The sequence below is a fragment of the Salmo salar genome, chromosome 05 (genome assembly GCF_965601325.2).
Source record: "Salmo salar chromosome 05, fSalSal1, whole genome shotgun sequence".
In the NCBI taxonomy this organism is placed as follows: domain Eukaryota; kingdom Metazoa; phylum Chordata; class Actinopteri; order Salmoniformes; family Salmonidae; genus Salmo; species Salmo salar.
Genome location: NC_138295.1, coordinates 90,598,242 through 90,616,046, shown reverse-complemented (window position 1 = coordinate 90,616,046; position 17,805 = coordinate 90,598,242). Strand labels below are relative to the sequence as shown.

The following is a 17,805-nucleotide window of genomic DNA, read 5'->3' as shown; positions in this document are numbered from 1 at the left end:
CTGATTTCCTATGAACTGTAACTCAGTAAAAATGTTGAAATTGGTGAATTTATATTTTTGTTCCGTATAAATTTAGCCAATGAAATTGTGAGAACGAAACAATTTGTTGTTGCATATTTGACAAACTGGCTTAGATTAATAAAGAGCCCTACAATAATAATAAGAGCTAGTGAGCAGGCAGACTAGTCCCAGTAAACGGCCATCTTGGATGCTGTCTCCAGTTCTTTTATGGTGACTCCACCTTCAGTTGTCACTAGTTACCACAAAGTCAAAATTGTCTAGATCGTAAAAATTAAAAATGGGGGAAAAATAAATAGGTCCTTTATATTTAGACCAAAAAAAGAAAAAGTTATGTTAAGCCTAAGATTATCAGTGTGGTTAATGTAAGATCAGATTTTAAGAAAATACCTTCTAGAAATGGGCTGTGTTAAGTCATAATTAGGACTTTGTGGCTGGGGTAGTGACAACCCGTTTTAACAATGTTTGGCCATTTTATTTAACCATCCTTTGACCCCGGGCCCCTCCCGCACAATTATTTTAAAAATATTTAGGATAAAATCATTTATGGTGCTTTTTATTTATATTTTATCCTAACCTTGTTTCCAACAGTAAAATATTGGGTTGGATAATTTTTTGTGTTCTTTTAGAAATTAAAACAAATTTTCTTTGAAAGCCTTCTTGTCACTGCTCTTCTGCCTCTTGCCACTGGAGGTCACTAAATTATCAAATTGTGACTGTGGTATTATGAATAAAGTAGAAGATATACAGTATAGGTGGGAGGAAAAACACAAAGTCGGTAATAATTACAAAAACATTAGATTTTTATTACAACACTTTAACAAATACAACAATACACTGATTCCAAACAACTTTGCTCGTCAATTAAGATATCCAAGCGTCTTCATGTTGCCACTGGCCTTCTTGAATTGAAGACTTTTATTCCGTTTTGCGTGGACAAACGAGCGTATTTGGTTAGAAGAGCTCCAGTTGTTTGCTTTTCTCCACACAAGTCCCTGCATGAAAATAACAACGATTGGTCCTCAATAATTTAACACAGAAAGCTTTCCAGATTAAGCAAGAACGTTGGACCAACACTACCTAGCTGTGTATCACACCACAAACATCTGGCACACAAGTCTAAATCTCTAATAGTCATTATTGTACAGTACAGAGACAACGGTCATTCTGATGCTCAGTTTTACTCACTGTATGTAAGGGGTGATGTCCTCCTCGGTCCACTTCTCTCTCATGGTGAAGAGATGGGTGAATCTCTCCAGTGTGTCCTCGGGAAGATCTTCCACTCTCAGCAGAGATATGGTCTCTGGTTTGGAGCTGCGGTCCACAAGGGCTAGACTCTGTATAGAAACCCATAACCATCTGGTCATATTACATCTGGATAATCTTGTAATCATGTCTGCCAACAACCATCACGTCTTTAAAATGTGTAATTACCATATTTCTAAAGCTAAAATAAAGCCTAAAACGTAAACATCCATTATGAGATATTTTGCTGTAGAATCTGAGAATAGTCTTGTCCATATGTTAAAAAAAACTGTCGGTAAAGACATGCTCTGGAACTTTGACTAGTCAGTATTTTTCAACCTCCCAACTTGGACTGGATGTGTCAATGTGTAGTTCATACATGCATAATCTGCGCGCAGAAAAACATCCTAACCTCAAATTAGCCACGAAATCCCTAATTTGAAAGCAACTGTTTTCTGGGAGCAATGCGGCGCCATTTTCCCTACATTTTCTGGACCAGGTTTAATCTGGAAAACTGGCCCATCCATCTGTGCACTGCCAGTCTGGCCCCCTCCTCACCTTCAGCTGGTCCAGTCTAGTGCCCATGCCCTCTGGGACACTTTGCTGCCACACCTCCTGGAACTCTGCCAGGTTGAACTTCACTGCGTTCTGCAGCAGCATCTGGGCTGTGGCTCTGCACACCATGTCCTCGTTCAGCGCAAAGAAAACCTCATCTGAAAAATAGGACATTTTCTATTCTGTTCAATATCAATTAAATAGCTATGAAGAGCCAAAATATTGCATGAGGTAGTTGGCTGTGTGTCACTCTACAGCACACCAAAGCATTAAAAACGTACAATAGACAGTACTTTCTTACTTACCGTTGTCCGTGTAGCGCCTTCCATAACAGTTCAAGCTATGCTCTATCATCTCCCTGGGCAGGTGAAGGGGTTTGGATGAGTATTAAAGAAAGACATGAATTCCCTACCCCACACACATGCACACTTCAATGTTGTCATGATGATTACATGCAACAGAACAGAGCTTCTGCACACTTTGGTTCAATGAACATTTAAAGATATTTGTTGTCCTGAGCCTTTAGTCAAATGTGGCCTTTGAACGAGCTTACAACATGATGACTACCTACCTACCTACCTGCTAAGTATTACAACATGATGACTACCTACCTACCTACCTGCTAAGTATTACAACATGATGACTACCTACCTACCTACCTGCTAAGTATTACAACATGATGACTACCTACCTACCTACCTGCTAAGTATTACAACATGATGACTACCTACCTACCTACCTACCTGCTAAGTATTACAACATGATGACTACCTACCTACCTACCTACCTGCTAAGTATTACAACATGATGACTACCTACCTACCTACCTACCTGCTAAGTATTACAACATGATGACTACCTACCTACCTACCTGCTAAGTATTACAACATGATGACTACCTACCTACCTACCTGCTAAGTATTACAACATGATGACTACCTACCTACCTACCTGCTAAGTATTACAACATGATGACTACCTACCTACCTACCTGCTAAGTATTACAACATGATGACTACCTACCTACCTGCTAAGTATTACAACATGATGACTACCTACCTACCTGCTAAGTATTACAACATGATGACTACCTACCTACCTACCTACCTGCTAAGTATTACAACATGATGACTACCTACCTACCTACCTGCTAAGTATTACAACATGATGACTACCTACCTACCTACCTGCTAAGTATTACAACATGATGACTACCTACCTACCTACCTGCTAAGTATTACAACATGATGACTACCTACCTACCTGCTAAGTATTACAACATGATGACCACCTACCTACCTGCTAAGTATTACAACATGATGACTACCTACCTACCTACCTGCTAAGTATTACAACATGATGACTACCTACCTACCTACCTGCTAAGTATTACAACATGATGACTACCTACCTACCTACCTGCTAAGTATTACAACATGATGACTACCTACCTACCTACCTGCTAAGTATTACAACATGATGACTACCTACCTACCTACCTGCTAAGTATTACAACATGATGACTACCTACCTACCTGCTAAGTATTACAACATGATGACTACCTACCTACCTGCTAAGTATTACAACATGATGACTACCTACCTACCTGCTAAGTATTACATGATGACTACCTACCTACCTACCTGCTAAGTATTACAACATGATGACTACCTACCTACCTACCTGCTAAGTATTACAACATGATGACTACCTACCTACCTGCTAAGTATTACATGATGACTACCTACCTACCTACCTGCTAAGTATTACAACATGATGACTACCTACCTACCTACCTGCTAAGTATTACAACATGATGACTACCTACCTACCTACTTACTAAGTATTACAACATGATGACTACCTACCTACCTACCTGCTAAGTATTACAACATGATGACTACCTACCTACCTACCTGCTAAGTATTACAACATGATGACTACCTACCTACCTACCTGCTAAGTATTACAACATGATGACTACCTACCTACCTACCTGCTAAGTATTACAACATGATGACTACCTACCTACCTACCTGCTAAGTATTACAACATGATGACTACCTACCTACCTACCTGCTAAGTATTACAACATGATGACTACCTACCTACCTACCTGCTAAGTATTACAACATGATGACTACCTACCTACCTACCTGCTAAGTATTACAACATGATGACTACCTACCTACCTACCTGCTAAGTATTACAACATGATGACTACCTACCTACCTACCTGCTAAGTATTACAACATGATGACTACCTACCTACCTACCTGCTAAGTATTACAACATGATGACTACCTACCTACCTACCTGCTAAGTATTACAACATGATGACTACCTACCTACCTACCTGCTAAGTATTACAACATGATGACTACCTACCTACCTGCTAAGTATTACAACATGATGACTACCTACCTACCTGCTAAGTATTACAACATGATGACTACCTACCTACCTGCTAAGTATTACAACATGATGACCCCCCCACCTACCTGCTAAGTATTACAACATGATGACCCCCTACCTACCTGCTAAGTATTACAACATGATGACTACCTACCTACCTACCTGCTAAGTATTACAACATGATGACTACCTACCTACCTGCTAAGTATTACAACATGATGACCACCTACCTACCTGCTAAGTATTACAACATGATGACTACCTACCTACCTGCTAAGTATTACAACATGATGACTACCTACCTACCTGCTAAGTATTACAACATGATGACTACCTACCTACCTGCTAAGTATTACAACATGATGACTACCTACCTACCTACCTGCTAAGTATTACAACATGATGACTACCTACCTACCTACCTGCTAAGTATTACAACATGATGACTACCTACCTACCTACCTGCTAAGTATTACAACATGATGACTACCTACCTACTAAGTATTACAACATGATGACCACCTACCTACCTACCTACCTACCTGCTAAGTATTACAACATGATGACTACCTACCTACCTACCTGCTAAGTATTACAACATGATGACTACCTACCTACCTACCTGCTAAGTATTACAACATGATGACTACCTACCTACCTACCTACCTGCTAAGTATTACAACATGATGACTACCTACCTACCTACCTACCTGCTAAGTATTACAACATGATGACTACCTACCTACCTACCTACCTGCTAAGTATTACAACATGATGACTACCTACCTACCTACCTGCTAAGTATTACAACATGATGACTACCTACCTACCTACCTGCTAAGTATTACAACATGATGACTACCTACCTACCTACCTGCTAAGTATTACAACATGATGACTACCTACCTACCTACCTGCTAAGTATTACAACATGATGACTACCTACCTACCTACCTGCTAAGTATTACAACATGATGACTACCTACCTACCTACCTGCTAAGTATTACAACATGATGACTACCTACCTACCTACCTGCTAAGTATTACAACATGATGACTACCTACCTACCTACCTGCTAAGTATTACAACATGATGACTACCTACCTACCTGCTAAGTATTACAACATGATGACTACCTACCTACCTGCTAAGTATTACAACATGATGACTACCTACCTACCTGCTAAGTATTACATGATGACTACCTACCTACCTACCTGCTAAGTATTACAACATGATGACTACCTACCTACCTACCTGCTAAGTATTACAACATGATGACTACCTACCTACCTGCTAAGTATTACAACATGATGACTACCTACCTACCTGCTAAGTATTACATGATGACTACCTACCTACCTACCTGCTAAGTATTACAACATGATGACTACCTACCTACCTACTTACTAAGTATTACAACATGATGACTACCTACCTACCTACCTGCTAAGTATTACAACATGATGACTACCTACCTACCTACCTGCTAAGTATTACAACATGATGACTACCTACCTACCTACCTGCTAAGTATTACAACATGATGACTACCTACCTACCTACCTGCTAAGTATTACAACATGATGACTACCTACCTACCTACCTGCTAAGTATTACAACATGATGACTACCTACCTACCTACCTGCTAAGTATTACAACATGATGACTACCTACCTACCTACCTGCTAAGTATTACAACATGATGACTACCTACCTACCTACCTGCTAAGTATTACAACATGATGACTACCTACCTACCTACCTGCTAAGTATTACAACATGATGACTACCTACCTACCTACCTGCTAAGTATTACAACATGATGACTACCTACCTACCTACCTGCTAAGTATTACAACATGATGACTACCTACCTACCTGCTAAGTATTACAACATGATGACTACCTACCTACCTACCTGCTAAGTATTACAACATGATGACTACCTACCTACCTGCTAAGTATTACATGATGACTACCTACCTACCTGCTAAGTATTACAACATGATGACTACCTACCTACCTGCTAAGTATTACAACATGATGACTACCTACCTACCTGCTAAGTATTACAACATGATGACCCCCCCACCTACCTGCTAAGTATTACAACATGATGACCCCCTACCTACCTGCTAAGTATTACAACATGATGACTACCTACCTACCTACCTGCTAAGTATTACAACATGATGACTACCTACCTACCTGCTAAGTATTACAACATGATGACCACCTACCTACCTGCTAAGTATTACAACATGATGACTACCTACCTACCTGCTAAGTATTACAACATGATGACTACCTACCTACCTGCTAAGTATTACAACATGATGACTACCTACCTACCTACCTGCTAAGTATTACAACATGATGACTACCTACCTACCTACCTGCTAAGTATTACAACATGATGACTACCTACCTACCTACCTGCTAAGTATTACAACATGATGACTACCTACCTACTAAGTATTACAACATGATGACCACCTACCTACCTACCTACCTACCTGCTAAGTATTACAACATGATGACTACCTACCTACCTACCTGCTAAGTATTACAACATGATGACCACCCACCTACCTGCTAAGTATTACAACATGATGACCACCTACCTACCTGCTAAGTATTACAACATGATGACCACCTACCTACCTGCTAAGTATTACAACATGATGACTACCTACCTACCTACCTGCTAAGTATTACAACATGATGACTACCTACCTACCTGCTAAGTATTACAACATGATGACTACCTACCTACCTGCTAAGTATTACAACATGATGACTACCTACCTACCTGCTAAGTATTACATGATGACTACCTACCTACCTACCTGCTAAGTATTACAACATGATGACTACCTACCTACCTGCTAAGTATTACAACATGATGACTACCTACCTACCTGCTAAGTATTACAACATGATGACTACCTACCTACCTGCTAAGTATTACAACATGATGACTACCTACCTACCTGCTAAGTATTACAACATGATGACTACCTACCTACCTACCTGCTAAGTATTACAACATGATGACTACCTACCTACCTACCTGCTAAGTATTACAACATGATGACTACCTACCTACCTACCTGCTAAGTATTACAACATGATGACTACCTACCTACTAAGTATTACAACATGATGACTACCTACCTACTAAGTATTACAACATGATGACCACCTACCTACCTACCTACCTACCTGCTAAGTATTACAACATGATGACCACCCACCTACCTGCTAAGTATTACAACATGATGACTACCTACCTACCTACCTGCTAAGTATTACAACATGATGACTACCTACCTACCTACCTACCTGCTAAGTATTACAACATGATGACTACCTACCTACCTACCTACCTGCTAAGTATTACAACATGATGACTACCTACCTACCTACCTGCTAAGTATTACAACATGATGACTACCTACCTACCTACCTGCTAAGTATTACAACATGATGACTACCTACCTACCTACCTGCTAAGTATTACAACATGATGACTACCTACCTACCTACCTACCTGCTAAGTATTACAACATGATGACTACCTACCTACCTACCTACCTGCTAAGTATTACAACATGATGACCACCCACCTACCTGCTAAGTATTACAACATGATGACTACCTACCTACCTGCTAAGTATTACAACATGATGACTACCTACCTACCTACCTGCTAAGTATTACAACATGATGACTACCTACCTACCTACCTACCTGCTAAGTATTACAACATGATGACTACCTACCTACCTACCTGCTAAGTATTACAACATGATGACTACCTACCTACCTACCTGCTAAGTATTACAACATGATGACTACCTACCTACCTGCTAAGTATTACAACATGATGACTACCTACCTACCTGCTAAGTATTACAAAATGATGACCACCTACCTACCTGCTAAGTATTACAACATGATGACTACCTACCTACCTACCTACCTGCTAAGTATTACAACATGATGACTACCTACCTACCTACCTGCTAAGTATTACAACATGATGACTACCTACCTACCTACCTGCTAAGTATTACAACATGATGACTACCTACCTACCTACCTGCTAAGTATTACAACATGATGACTACCTACCTACCTACCTGCTAAGTATTACAACATGATGACTACCTACCTACCTACCTGCTAAGTATTACAACATGATGACTACCTACCTACCTACCTGCTAAGTATTACAACATGATGACTACCTACCTACCTACCTGCTAAGTATTACAACATGATGACTACCTACCTACCTACCTGCTAAGTATTACAACATGATGACTACCTACCTACCTACCTACCTGCTAAGTATTACAACATGATGACTACCTACCTACCTACCTACCTGCTAAGTATTACAACATGATGACTACCTACCTACCTACCTACCTACCTGCTAAGTATTACAACATGATGACTACCTACCTACCTACCTACCTACCTGCTAAGTATTACAACATGATGACTACCTACCTACCTACCTACCTGCTAAGTATTACAACATGACTACCTACCTACCTACCTACTTGCTAAGTATTACACCATGATGACTACCTACCTACTTGCTAAGTATTACACCATGATGACTACCTACCTACTTGCTAAGTATTACAACATGATGACTACCTACCTGCTAAGTATTACAACATGATGACTACCTACCTGCTAAGTATTACAACATGATGACAACCTACCTACCTACTTGCTAAGTATTACAACATGATGACTACCTACCTGCTAAGTATTACAACAAACTACTCTCCACTCTACCATTTTATTTAACTAGGCAAGTCAGTTAACAATACATTCTTATTTAAAATGACGGCCTACACCGGCCAAACCCGGACGACACTGGGCCAATTGTGCGCCGCCCTATGGGACAGCCATAACGTTGACTAACTGCACCTACTGTGGCTCCAGACGTCCTAACTCCTCCAGACTGACACTAAGAGGGACTTTACTGAAGGACCAGGACTCAGAGTCCACCAGCTGAGTGATGTGACCCAGTAGCTTCATCTCATAGTCAAAATCCAACAGCCTCCAGTAGCCTGGAATACACAAGAGGGGAACATGTGAAAATAGCACAGGACAAACAAACACATCCTCATACATGTGGATACACCAAGGCCAGCATGTTATTTCCTAAATAGACACAAACCACATACAGTAGATCACATATCTAAATGGAAAGTGTGAGAAAATAAACATTTGGAAGATTTGAGAATCATTCTTACCGTTGACCTCACAGGCATGAATAGTCTGTAGTTGGGCCTCCAGTTCCTCCACACTTGCTTGGATTCTTTCAAGCAGGTCTCCCATAGTGTACTGCCAAAATAAACGTTTTATCAAGCAGGTCTCCCATAGTGTACTGCCAAAAGGAAAGGTTTTATCAAGCAGGTCTCCCATAGTGTACTGCCAAAAGGAAAGGTTTTATCAAGCAGGTCTCCCATAGTGTACTGCCAAAAGGAAAGGTTTTATCAAGCAGGTCTCCCATAGTGTACTGCCAAAAGGAAAGGTTTTATCAAGCAGGTCTCCCATAGTGTACTGCCAAAATAAACGTTTTATCAAGCAGGTCTCCCATAGTGTACTGCCAAAAGGAAAGGTTTTATCAAGCAGGTCTCCCATAGTGTACTGCCAAAAGGAAAGGTTTTATCAAGCAGGTCTCCCATAGTGTACTGCCAAAAGGAAAGGTTTTATCAAGCAGGTCTCCCATAGTGTACTGCCAAAAGGAAAGGTTTTATCAAGCAGGTCTCCCATAGTGTACTGCCAAAAGGAAAGGTTTTATCAAGCAGGTCTCCCATAGTGTACTGCCAAAAGGAAAGGTTTTATCAAGCAGGTCTCCCATAGTGTACTGCCAAAAGGAAAGGTTTTATCAAGCAGGTCTCCCATAGTGTACTGCCAAAAGGAAAGGCTTTATCAAGCAGGTCTCCCATAGTGTACTGCCAAAAGGAAAGGTTTTATCAAGCAGGTCTCCCATAGTGTACTGCCAAAAGGAAAGGTTTTATCAAGCAGGTCTCCCATAGTGTACTGCCAAAAGGAAAGGTTTTATCAAGCAGGTCTCCCATAGTGTACTGCCAAAAGGAAAGGTTTTAAAAACAAGAGAACTTTGACATGAACAAGAATCCATAGGTTTATTTAGTCAGTGTACAATAGAGGCGATGTTCTAGTGTGTTCTAGCCTGTCACATGTCTTCTCTTAGCGGGACCAACTTTACTGATAGTTGCTTTACCGAGGAAAAAAGTTGTACTTACTATGAATGTGACAGTCTTACCTTAAAATGAATGGACTAACTGTAAGTCTCTCTGGATAAAAGCGTCTGCTAAAATGGCATATAATATAATACAGTTAGTAAGTACCTTCCCGTCCGTGACGTCCTCCTGCCCACTGATAACTGGGCCCTCGTACGGATTCTCCATCAGAAGTTTCTTCAGCTTCTTTAGTTTGGGATGACGTTTCCTCAACTCCCAGTAACTGTTAGAAAAGCCCCAAATCTGTTAGGAAAAGGGTCATTTCTTAGTCCTGTATACATTTCAGCATATTACTTCACACTACAACATTCTGTAGGTACTGGAGAGCATTATTGGTGTGTAACATTTGGGGAAAGTCGTACAGTATTGAAAACATTGAATGATGTAGGTCAGGTATTCCCAAACTGGGGTAACGCGCAATGCCGTCGGGGGGTACGCCAAAATAAAAGAAAAATCCTTCACATTTTCAAACAGTACATTTATATTTTCTAAACGGGGCTATACATTTGGGTGAGGTTTTTTTCTCGCCCGAGTAGCCTGGTTTCACTGGCTAAAATATAACTAACTATCTAGTGTTCAGCGAAATAACAACACAATGTCAAACACAGGTAGCCTAGTCAAATAATTAACTTCCAATCACATTAACCGGTACTCTCTCGCGCAAAACCGTCACTCTTGCGCAGACATTTAGAAACATGACAATTTGAAAAATAAGCCACGGGAGTTTTTTGAGTGAGAATAAAGACGATTTTCGAGTAGTAAGACATGTATAAAAGCAACAGATACCATTAATATGAAGGGGCTAGAAGAGTCTTATATGGTGAGCTACCGAGTGGCTAGGACAGGAAAGCCCCATACTATTGTGGAGGACTTAATTCTTCCTGCTGCCGCGGATATGGCTGGGACAATGCTTGGGGAAAAGGCCCAAAAAACTATACAGAAAATGCCTTCATCAAACAACTCTGTTTCATGAGAAAATCAGTGACATGGCAGATGTTTTGAATCAATTACTGCTTCTCATACAAGCCAGTGAATTCTATACGTTACAGCTGGATGAGTCAACAGACATGGCGGGCCGGCACAGCTCCTGGTATATGTCTGTTACGTTTATGGGGGGTCAATTAAGGAAGACATCCTCTTCTGCAAACCACTGGAAACCAGGACAACAGGAGAGGATATTTTTAAAGTACTGGACAGCTTTGTGACATCAAATGGACTTCGGTGGTCAAGATGTGTTGGTATCTGTACTGATGGTACAAAAGCCATGACAGGGAGACATAGTGGAGTGGTAACGTGTGTGCAAGCAGTTGCTCCTGACACCACATGGGTACACTGCAGCATCCACCAAGAGGCTCTTGCTGCCAAGGGAATGCCCGACGGCTTGAAAGACGTTTTGGACACTACAGTGAAAATGGTTAACTTTGTTAAAGCAAGGCTCCTGAACTCTTGTGTATTTTCTGCATTATGCAATGATATGGGCAGCGACCATGTAACACTTTTACAACATACAGAGTTCACTGGTTATCAAGGGGCAAAGTATTGACACGTTTCTTTGATTTGAGAGCTTAAAGTTCTTTACTGACCAAAATGTTCACTTGTCTGACCGCTTGCATGATGACGAGTTTCTCACACGACTGGCCTATCTGGGTGATGTTTTTTCTCACCTGAATGATCTGAATGTAGGATTACAGGGACTCTCCGCAACTATATTCAATGTGCGGGACAAAATTGAGGCTATGATTAAGAAGTTGGAACAAGGACAACACACAGGTCTTTCCATCATTGTATGATTTTTTTGTGTGCAAATTAACTGAAGTTTACGGACAATGTCAAATGTGCGAGCTGGCTGCGCAATTACACAGGTACTTTCCCAAAACGGACGACACAAACAACTGGATTCATTATCCCTTTCATGCCCTGCCTCCAGTCCACTTACCGATATCTGAACAAGAGAGCCTCATAGAAATTGCAACAAGTGATTCAGTGAATAAATTGTATTTAATTGGAAGCCACTGCCAGATTTCTGGATAGGGCTGCACTCAGAGTATCCTGCCTTGACAAATCGCGCTGTTAAGACACTGATGCCATTTGCAACCACATACCTATGTGAGAGTGGATTCTTGGCCCTCGCTAGCATGAAAACTAAATACAGCACAGACCGTGTGTGGAAAATGATTTAAGACAGACTCTCTCCAATACAACCCAACACCGCAGAGTTATGTGCATCCTTTCAAGCACACCCTTCTCATTAACCTGTGGTGAGTTATTCACAATTTTCAATGAACAAATAAGGTTTTATATGTAAGATGGCTAAATAAAAGAGCAAAATTATTGATTATTATTATATTATTATTTGTGCCCTGGTCCTATAAGAGCTCTTTGTCACTTCCCACGAGCCGGGTTGTGACAAAAACTCACTCATTCTTATGTTTAATGAATGTATCGTATAGTGTGTGTGTGTGTGGCAGGCTTACAATGATGGCACAAAACAACATTTGAGAGTGCGCTGACCCTGGTGCTTAGAGGGGGTACGTAGCTGGAGGTTGAACGTTTGAAGGGGTACGGGACTATAAAAAGTTTGGCAACCACTAATGTAGGTGAACACAGTAAATTAGAAAAATATTTAATACATCACAGTGAACTCACTGTGTAATGTCTATTAGAGGTTGACCGATTAATAGGGCTGATTTCAAGTTTTCATAACAATCGGAAATCGGTATTTTTGGACGCTGATTTGGCCATTTTTTTATTTATTTTTTAGACCTTTATTTAACTAGGCAAGTCAGTTAAGAACACATTCTTATTTTCAATGACGGCCTAGGAACGGTGGGTTAACTGCCTTGTTCAGGGGCAGAACGACAGATTTTTACCTTGTCAGCTCAGGGATTCAATCTTTCAACCTTATGGTTAACTAGTCCAACGCTCTAACCACCTGCTTTACATTGCACTCCACGAGGTTATGCGAATGCAGTAAGAAGCTAAGGTAAGTTGCTAGCTAGCATTATACTTATCTTATAAAAAACAATCAATCAATCATAATCACTAGTTGATGGTTGATGATATTACTAGTTTATCTAGCCTGTCCTGCGTTGCATATAATCGCTTAGGTACACGTTGCTCCAACCATAAACATCAATGTCTTTCTTAAAATCAATACACAAGTATATATTTTTAAACCTGCATATTTAGCTAAAAGAAATCCTGGTTAGCAGAAAATATTAACCAGGTGAAATTGTGTCATTTTGCGTTCATTGCACGCAGAGTCAGTGTATATGCAACAGTTTGGGTCGCCTGGCTCGTTGCGAACTAATTTGCCAGAATTTTACGTAATTATGATATAACATTGAAGATTGTGCAATGTAACAGGAATAACGTTTTGTTTTCGAGATGATAGTTTCCGGATTCGACCATATTAATGACCTAAGGCTCATATTTCTGTGTGTTATTATGTTATAATTAAGTCTATGATTTGATAGAGCAGTCTGACTGAGCGGTGGTAGGCAGCAGCAGGCTCGTAAGCATTCATTCAAACAGCACTTTCGTGCGTTTTGCCAGCAGCTCTTCACAACACTTTAAGCATTGCGCTGTTTATGACTTCAAGCCTATCAACTCCCAAGATTAGGCTGGTGTAACCGATGTGAAATGGCTAGCTAGTTAGCGGGGTGCGCGCTAATAGCGTTTCAAACGTCACTCGCTCTGAGACTTGGGAGTAGTTGTTCTCCTTCCTCTGCATGGGTAACGCTGCTTCGAGGGTGGCTGTTGTCGATGTGTTCCTGGTTCGAGCCCAGGTAGGAGCGAGGAGAGGGACGGAAGCTATACTGTTACACTGGCAAGACTAAAGTGCCTATAAGAACATCCAATAGTCAAAGGTATATGAAATACAAATCGTATAGAGAGAAATAGTCCTATAATATCTACAACCTAAAACATCTTACCTGGGAATATTGAAGACTCATGTTAAAAAGGAACCACCAGCTTTCATATGTTCTCATGTTCTGAGCAAGGAACTTAAACGTTAGCTTTTTTACATGGCACATATTGCACTTTTACTTTCTTCTCCAACACTTTGTTTTTGCATTATTTAAACCAAATTGAACATGTTTCATTATTTATTTGAGGGTAAATTGATTTTATTGATGTATTATATTAAGTTAAAATAAGTGTTCATTCAGTATTGTTGTAATTGTCATTATTACAAATAAATAAAATCAGACGATTAATCGGTATCGGCTTTTTTTTGGGTCCTCCAATAATCGGTATAGCCATCGGCGTTGAAAAATCATAATCAGTCAACCTCTAATGTCTATAGCTATTTAGTGTGCGTGTGTAAGCACGTTAACGTAATGTCTACTGTACAGACATTCAATTCCAGATCAGTGATTTTCAAAATGGCTGTCACACAAGAAACATTCATTGTGTTCAGATAGTTGATAGACTCCTACCTGTGCATGGACCAGCTGAGAGCTGGCCTGGTTGTCAGTAGTCAGCTGATCTGGAGTCAGGCAGCCAGGCACTAACAGCAGGAGGTTTGAGGTGTCGGCTATCTTCAGGTCATAAGTCTTGTCTTCACTGCACAGGACAGCTCTCTCATCCTGGTCTCCTCTGATAACCAGGCTGCAGGTAGAGAACAAGGATAAAGGAGAGAGAATGTTGAGATCGTTGACATGTAGAGACTCAACATTAAAACAGTCTCTCTACACCTCAACGTTAAACAGACTGTTTAACAGTTGACGTGTAGAGAAAGTGGCAGCAGCTGGATGAGTTGTTTTCACCAGGGCTGAACAACCCTCCTCCTATAGAGGTAGTAGGTGTGTAGCCCTTGACCATCACGCTCAGTTCCATTACATCACACATCAGAGTCATTGGATGAAGGGCTATTCTGAAGGAGGAGTTTAAATAAGAGACACATTAACCCACATCTCTTGCGGTACGTTTTTTTTTATTTTTTTTGTTTTATTTGATATGAAAAGTAGAGGGATTTGTTTTTATAACTGTACTGCAATTGTGAATCGATTCAAGTTTAGTTTGAGTATTTGGCCGTTTTTGGCTTCCGGAGCCAATTTGCCCTTTAAACAGAACATGTAAGGTCCTTGGACTAAGGAGTAATGGTAGACTCCTTAAACCTTTTGACCCATCCCTGTTTCAGTCCAACACACCTGATTCAGCTTATCAAGGTCCTGATGGGGAAGATCAATCATAGAATCAGGTGTGTTGGAGCAAATACCTGCAGACATCCGGTAACACTTCAGGTGGGTTGACAACGCACACTACATACGCGTAATCTCTGAACCCAGAACAAAATCACGCGTAAACCAACCAGTCACCTGTGAATGTTTAGGAGACAACACGCCGCACTTGTCTAACGTAACTAGCTATGTCTATTAACGTAATTGTGTTTAATCTCCTAACTGTGTATTTATATTGAATTAGCTACATTGTAACTATGCAGATACTTTACCTCTTTCCTGCTTCTATGTGTTTACAGAGCGTGTCATCCAGTTCCATCAGGAAGTAGTCTCCGGACGAGACGCTTTCTCCAAAAGTTAAACAGTGAATTGTGTTCTGCAAATCATTCTCTTTTAGTTTGGCGATTTGTATGGTAGCCTGCACCTCTTCTAGTGTTCTCGACATTTGGCCCTAATAAATGCGTTAACTATAAATGTAATAACAAATAATCTATTTTGTAGTGTAGTCCAATCGAATGTGATCCTCGCTAGATTAATTTTCCCGCAATATATACCGGAAGTACGAAGGCATATTTGATTGACAGCTACATAGGCCAATGAAAGTCTCGATGACTTCACGTTGTCCCTCCTCCAGTACAGTGGCTGTATGTCTCCGCAGCACGCTGAGTTCACTCGACATGGGTGCACGGTGATATCACTGGAAATGATCAGATGGAACCCAACCTTCATCTGCGGTCACTGAACCTAACCATAGCGCCAAAGGTGCTGCGCTTGATTTAGGTCGCCCAGCACACCGAGTGAAGTTTGTTGACTTGAGACTAGTCCACTTATCCGATTCTGTAATATTTGCATATATCGCGCCTTCTTGGTCTACTTCCACAGTGCCCACTTGTCTTGAGCGTTTTCAATTTAGCAACTTTGTCACTATATTAAGCGAGTTTTCAGACCCCTCCAGCGACTTTTATTGGTAAAAGTTTTCAGGCTGCCTTTGGGGTTTTGACACAGAGGGTTTCTATGATTTTTGATAGCATTTTGCGACTTTTCCCACTCAATTCTTCCGCAAACAACAGCGGGAGAAGCTGTCTGTGCAACAGAAGTCACAGCAACAACGCACTCACATGCTGCGTTAACGTGCTAGTTGGAACGAGGAAACTTGGACATTTCCTGGTTGCACTCGTGTATAACTACAACCTATTAGCAAGTCGACATTTCCGAGTTTCTTAGTTCTGACTAGCACTTGAACGTGGCAACAATCAGAGAAGCATAACGTGTGGCGGAAGAGGGCGAAAACGCGATGTGGGGTCCGCAGTTGTGCCGCATCAAGGCAAATTCGTGATGTGACGTCGTTGCGGAAACGGCCAAACGTAATCCAGCGTCTTTTAGCGACAAATCAAGGAGCCAATAGCAGTAATCACTGAAAAATAGTCGGCAATACTGCACGGTGTCAACGTGCTTTTCATGGTAGGATCGCGTAGTAAACAGGCAGAGGTGCGAGTGGAGCTCATTACTACTGAAGAATTATATGCACATTTCACAAGAAATCGCTGTTCGTTGAATGAAGCTTTACCGACTAGAAAATAATATGCATACCTTTAGATGGTTAGCGGACCAGTTTAATTTTCAGAATACAAAAGAAGTTCAACATCAACCTAGTGTCCCCTCTTGCGCAATAGATAGCGTCTGTCCATTTTTCACTGTGTGAAACTTGTTTTTTTTAATGCATTTCTCAGATTATGCTGCTGGTTTGCAAATCTAGGACAACGTGATCTCGAGGAACAATAAATAAGCTTTTTTTTTTATCCATGGTGTTTCCAAGGTAAATCATTTTTTTTTATGTTATGCATTTAAATGTGCAAGTAATGGTGAAATACTACATCACATGTGTGTCAGATGGCCCACAGCACGGTGTTTTACCTGTCATTATGGAGGATATGATTGCACTGTGAGCCAACGTTATTTACACCATCCCGTTTATTTCAATAGATTGTGCTGTTGATATTCTGCAATTTTTGGGGGATATACAAATGGCTGGTTACGTCACAGTTATGACACTAATACAGTATAGCAACAGTCATTAGGACAG

At 40.6% G+C, this 17,805-nt stretch overlaps 2 protein-coding genes across 5 annotated transcripts in view; one reads left to right on the top strand and one right to left on the bottom strand.

Moving 5' to 3' along the window:
• Nucleotides 1-800: 800 nt before the first annotated feature.
• Nucleotides 801-16,312, bottom strand: LOC123739007 (sister chromatid cohesion protein DCC1). The gene is made up of 9 exons (XM_082975960.1): nucleotides 15,995-16,312; nucleotides 14,979-15,150; nucleotides 10,645-10,779; nucleotides 9,523-9,613; nucleotides 9,198-9,336; nucleotides 2,124-2,176; nucleotides 1,822-1,976; nucleotides 1,207-1,355; nucleotides 801-1,013 (listed from the first exon to the last, which is right to left on the bottom strand). The coding sequence occupies exons 1-9, from the start codon at nucleotides 16,165-16,167 to the stop codon at nucleotides 902-904; spliced, it is 1,179 nt and encodes a 392-aa protein (XP_082832086.1). The 5' UTR covers nucleotides 16,168-16,312; the 3' UTR covers nucleotides 801-901.
• A 625-nt stretch (nucleotides 16,313-16,937) lies between these two features.
• The window catches only part of LOC106572931 (DEP domain-containing mTOR-interacting protein), a 62,841-nt gene continuing 61,973 nt past the window's right edge, over nucleotides 16,938-17,805 (top strand). The window contains exons 1-2 of one of the 4 annotated variants that reach the window (XM_082975958.1): nucleotides 16,938-17,183; nucleotides 17,453-17,538. In XM_082975958.1, coding sequence (XP_082832084.1) covers nucleotides 17,525-17,538 — 14 coding nt within the window. In that variant the 5' untranslated portion in view covers nucleotides 16,938-17,183; nucleotides 17,453-17,524. Of the gene's footprint in view, nucleotides 17,539-17,805 lie in introns of all 4 variants that reach the window. The other 3 variants (XM_082975957.1, XM_082975956.1, XM_082975959.1) reach the window with 3 other exon arrangements.

Coding starts and splice junctions, on each gene's coding strand:
- LOC123739007 (XM_082975960.1), bottom strand. CDS start 16,167: ATGTCGAGAACACTAGAAGAGGTGCAGGCTACCATACAAATCGCCAAA. Junction 15,151..15,994: donor CACATAGAAGCAGGAAAGAG/GTAAAGTATCTG, acceptor CTCTACCTGCAG/CCTGGTTATCAGAGGAGACC. Junction 9,614..10,644: donor AGGACGTCACGGACGGGAAG/GTACTTACTAAC, acceptor TTATTTTGGCAG/TACACTATGGGAGACCTGCT.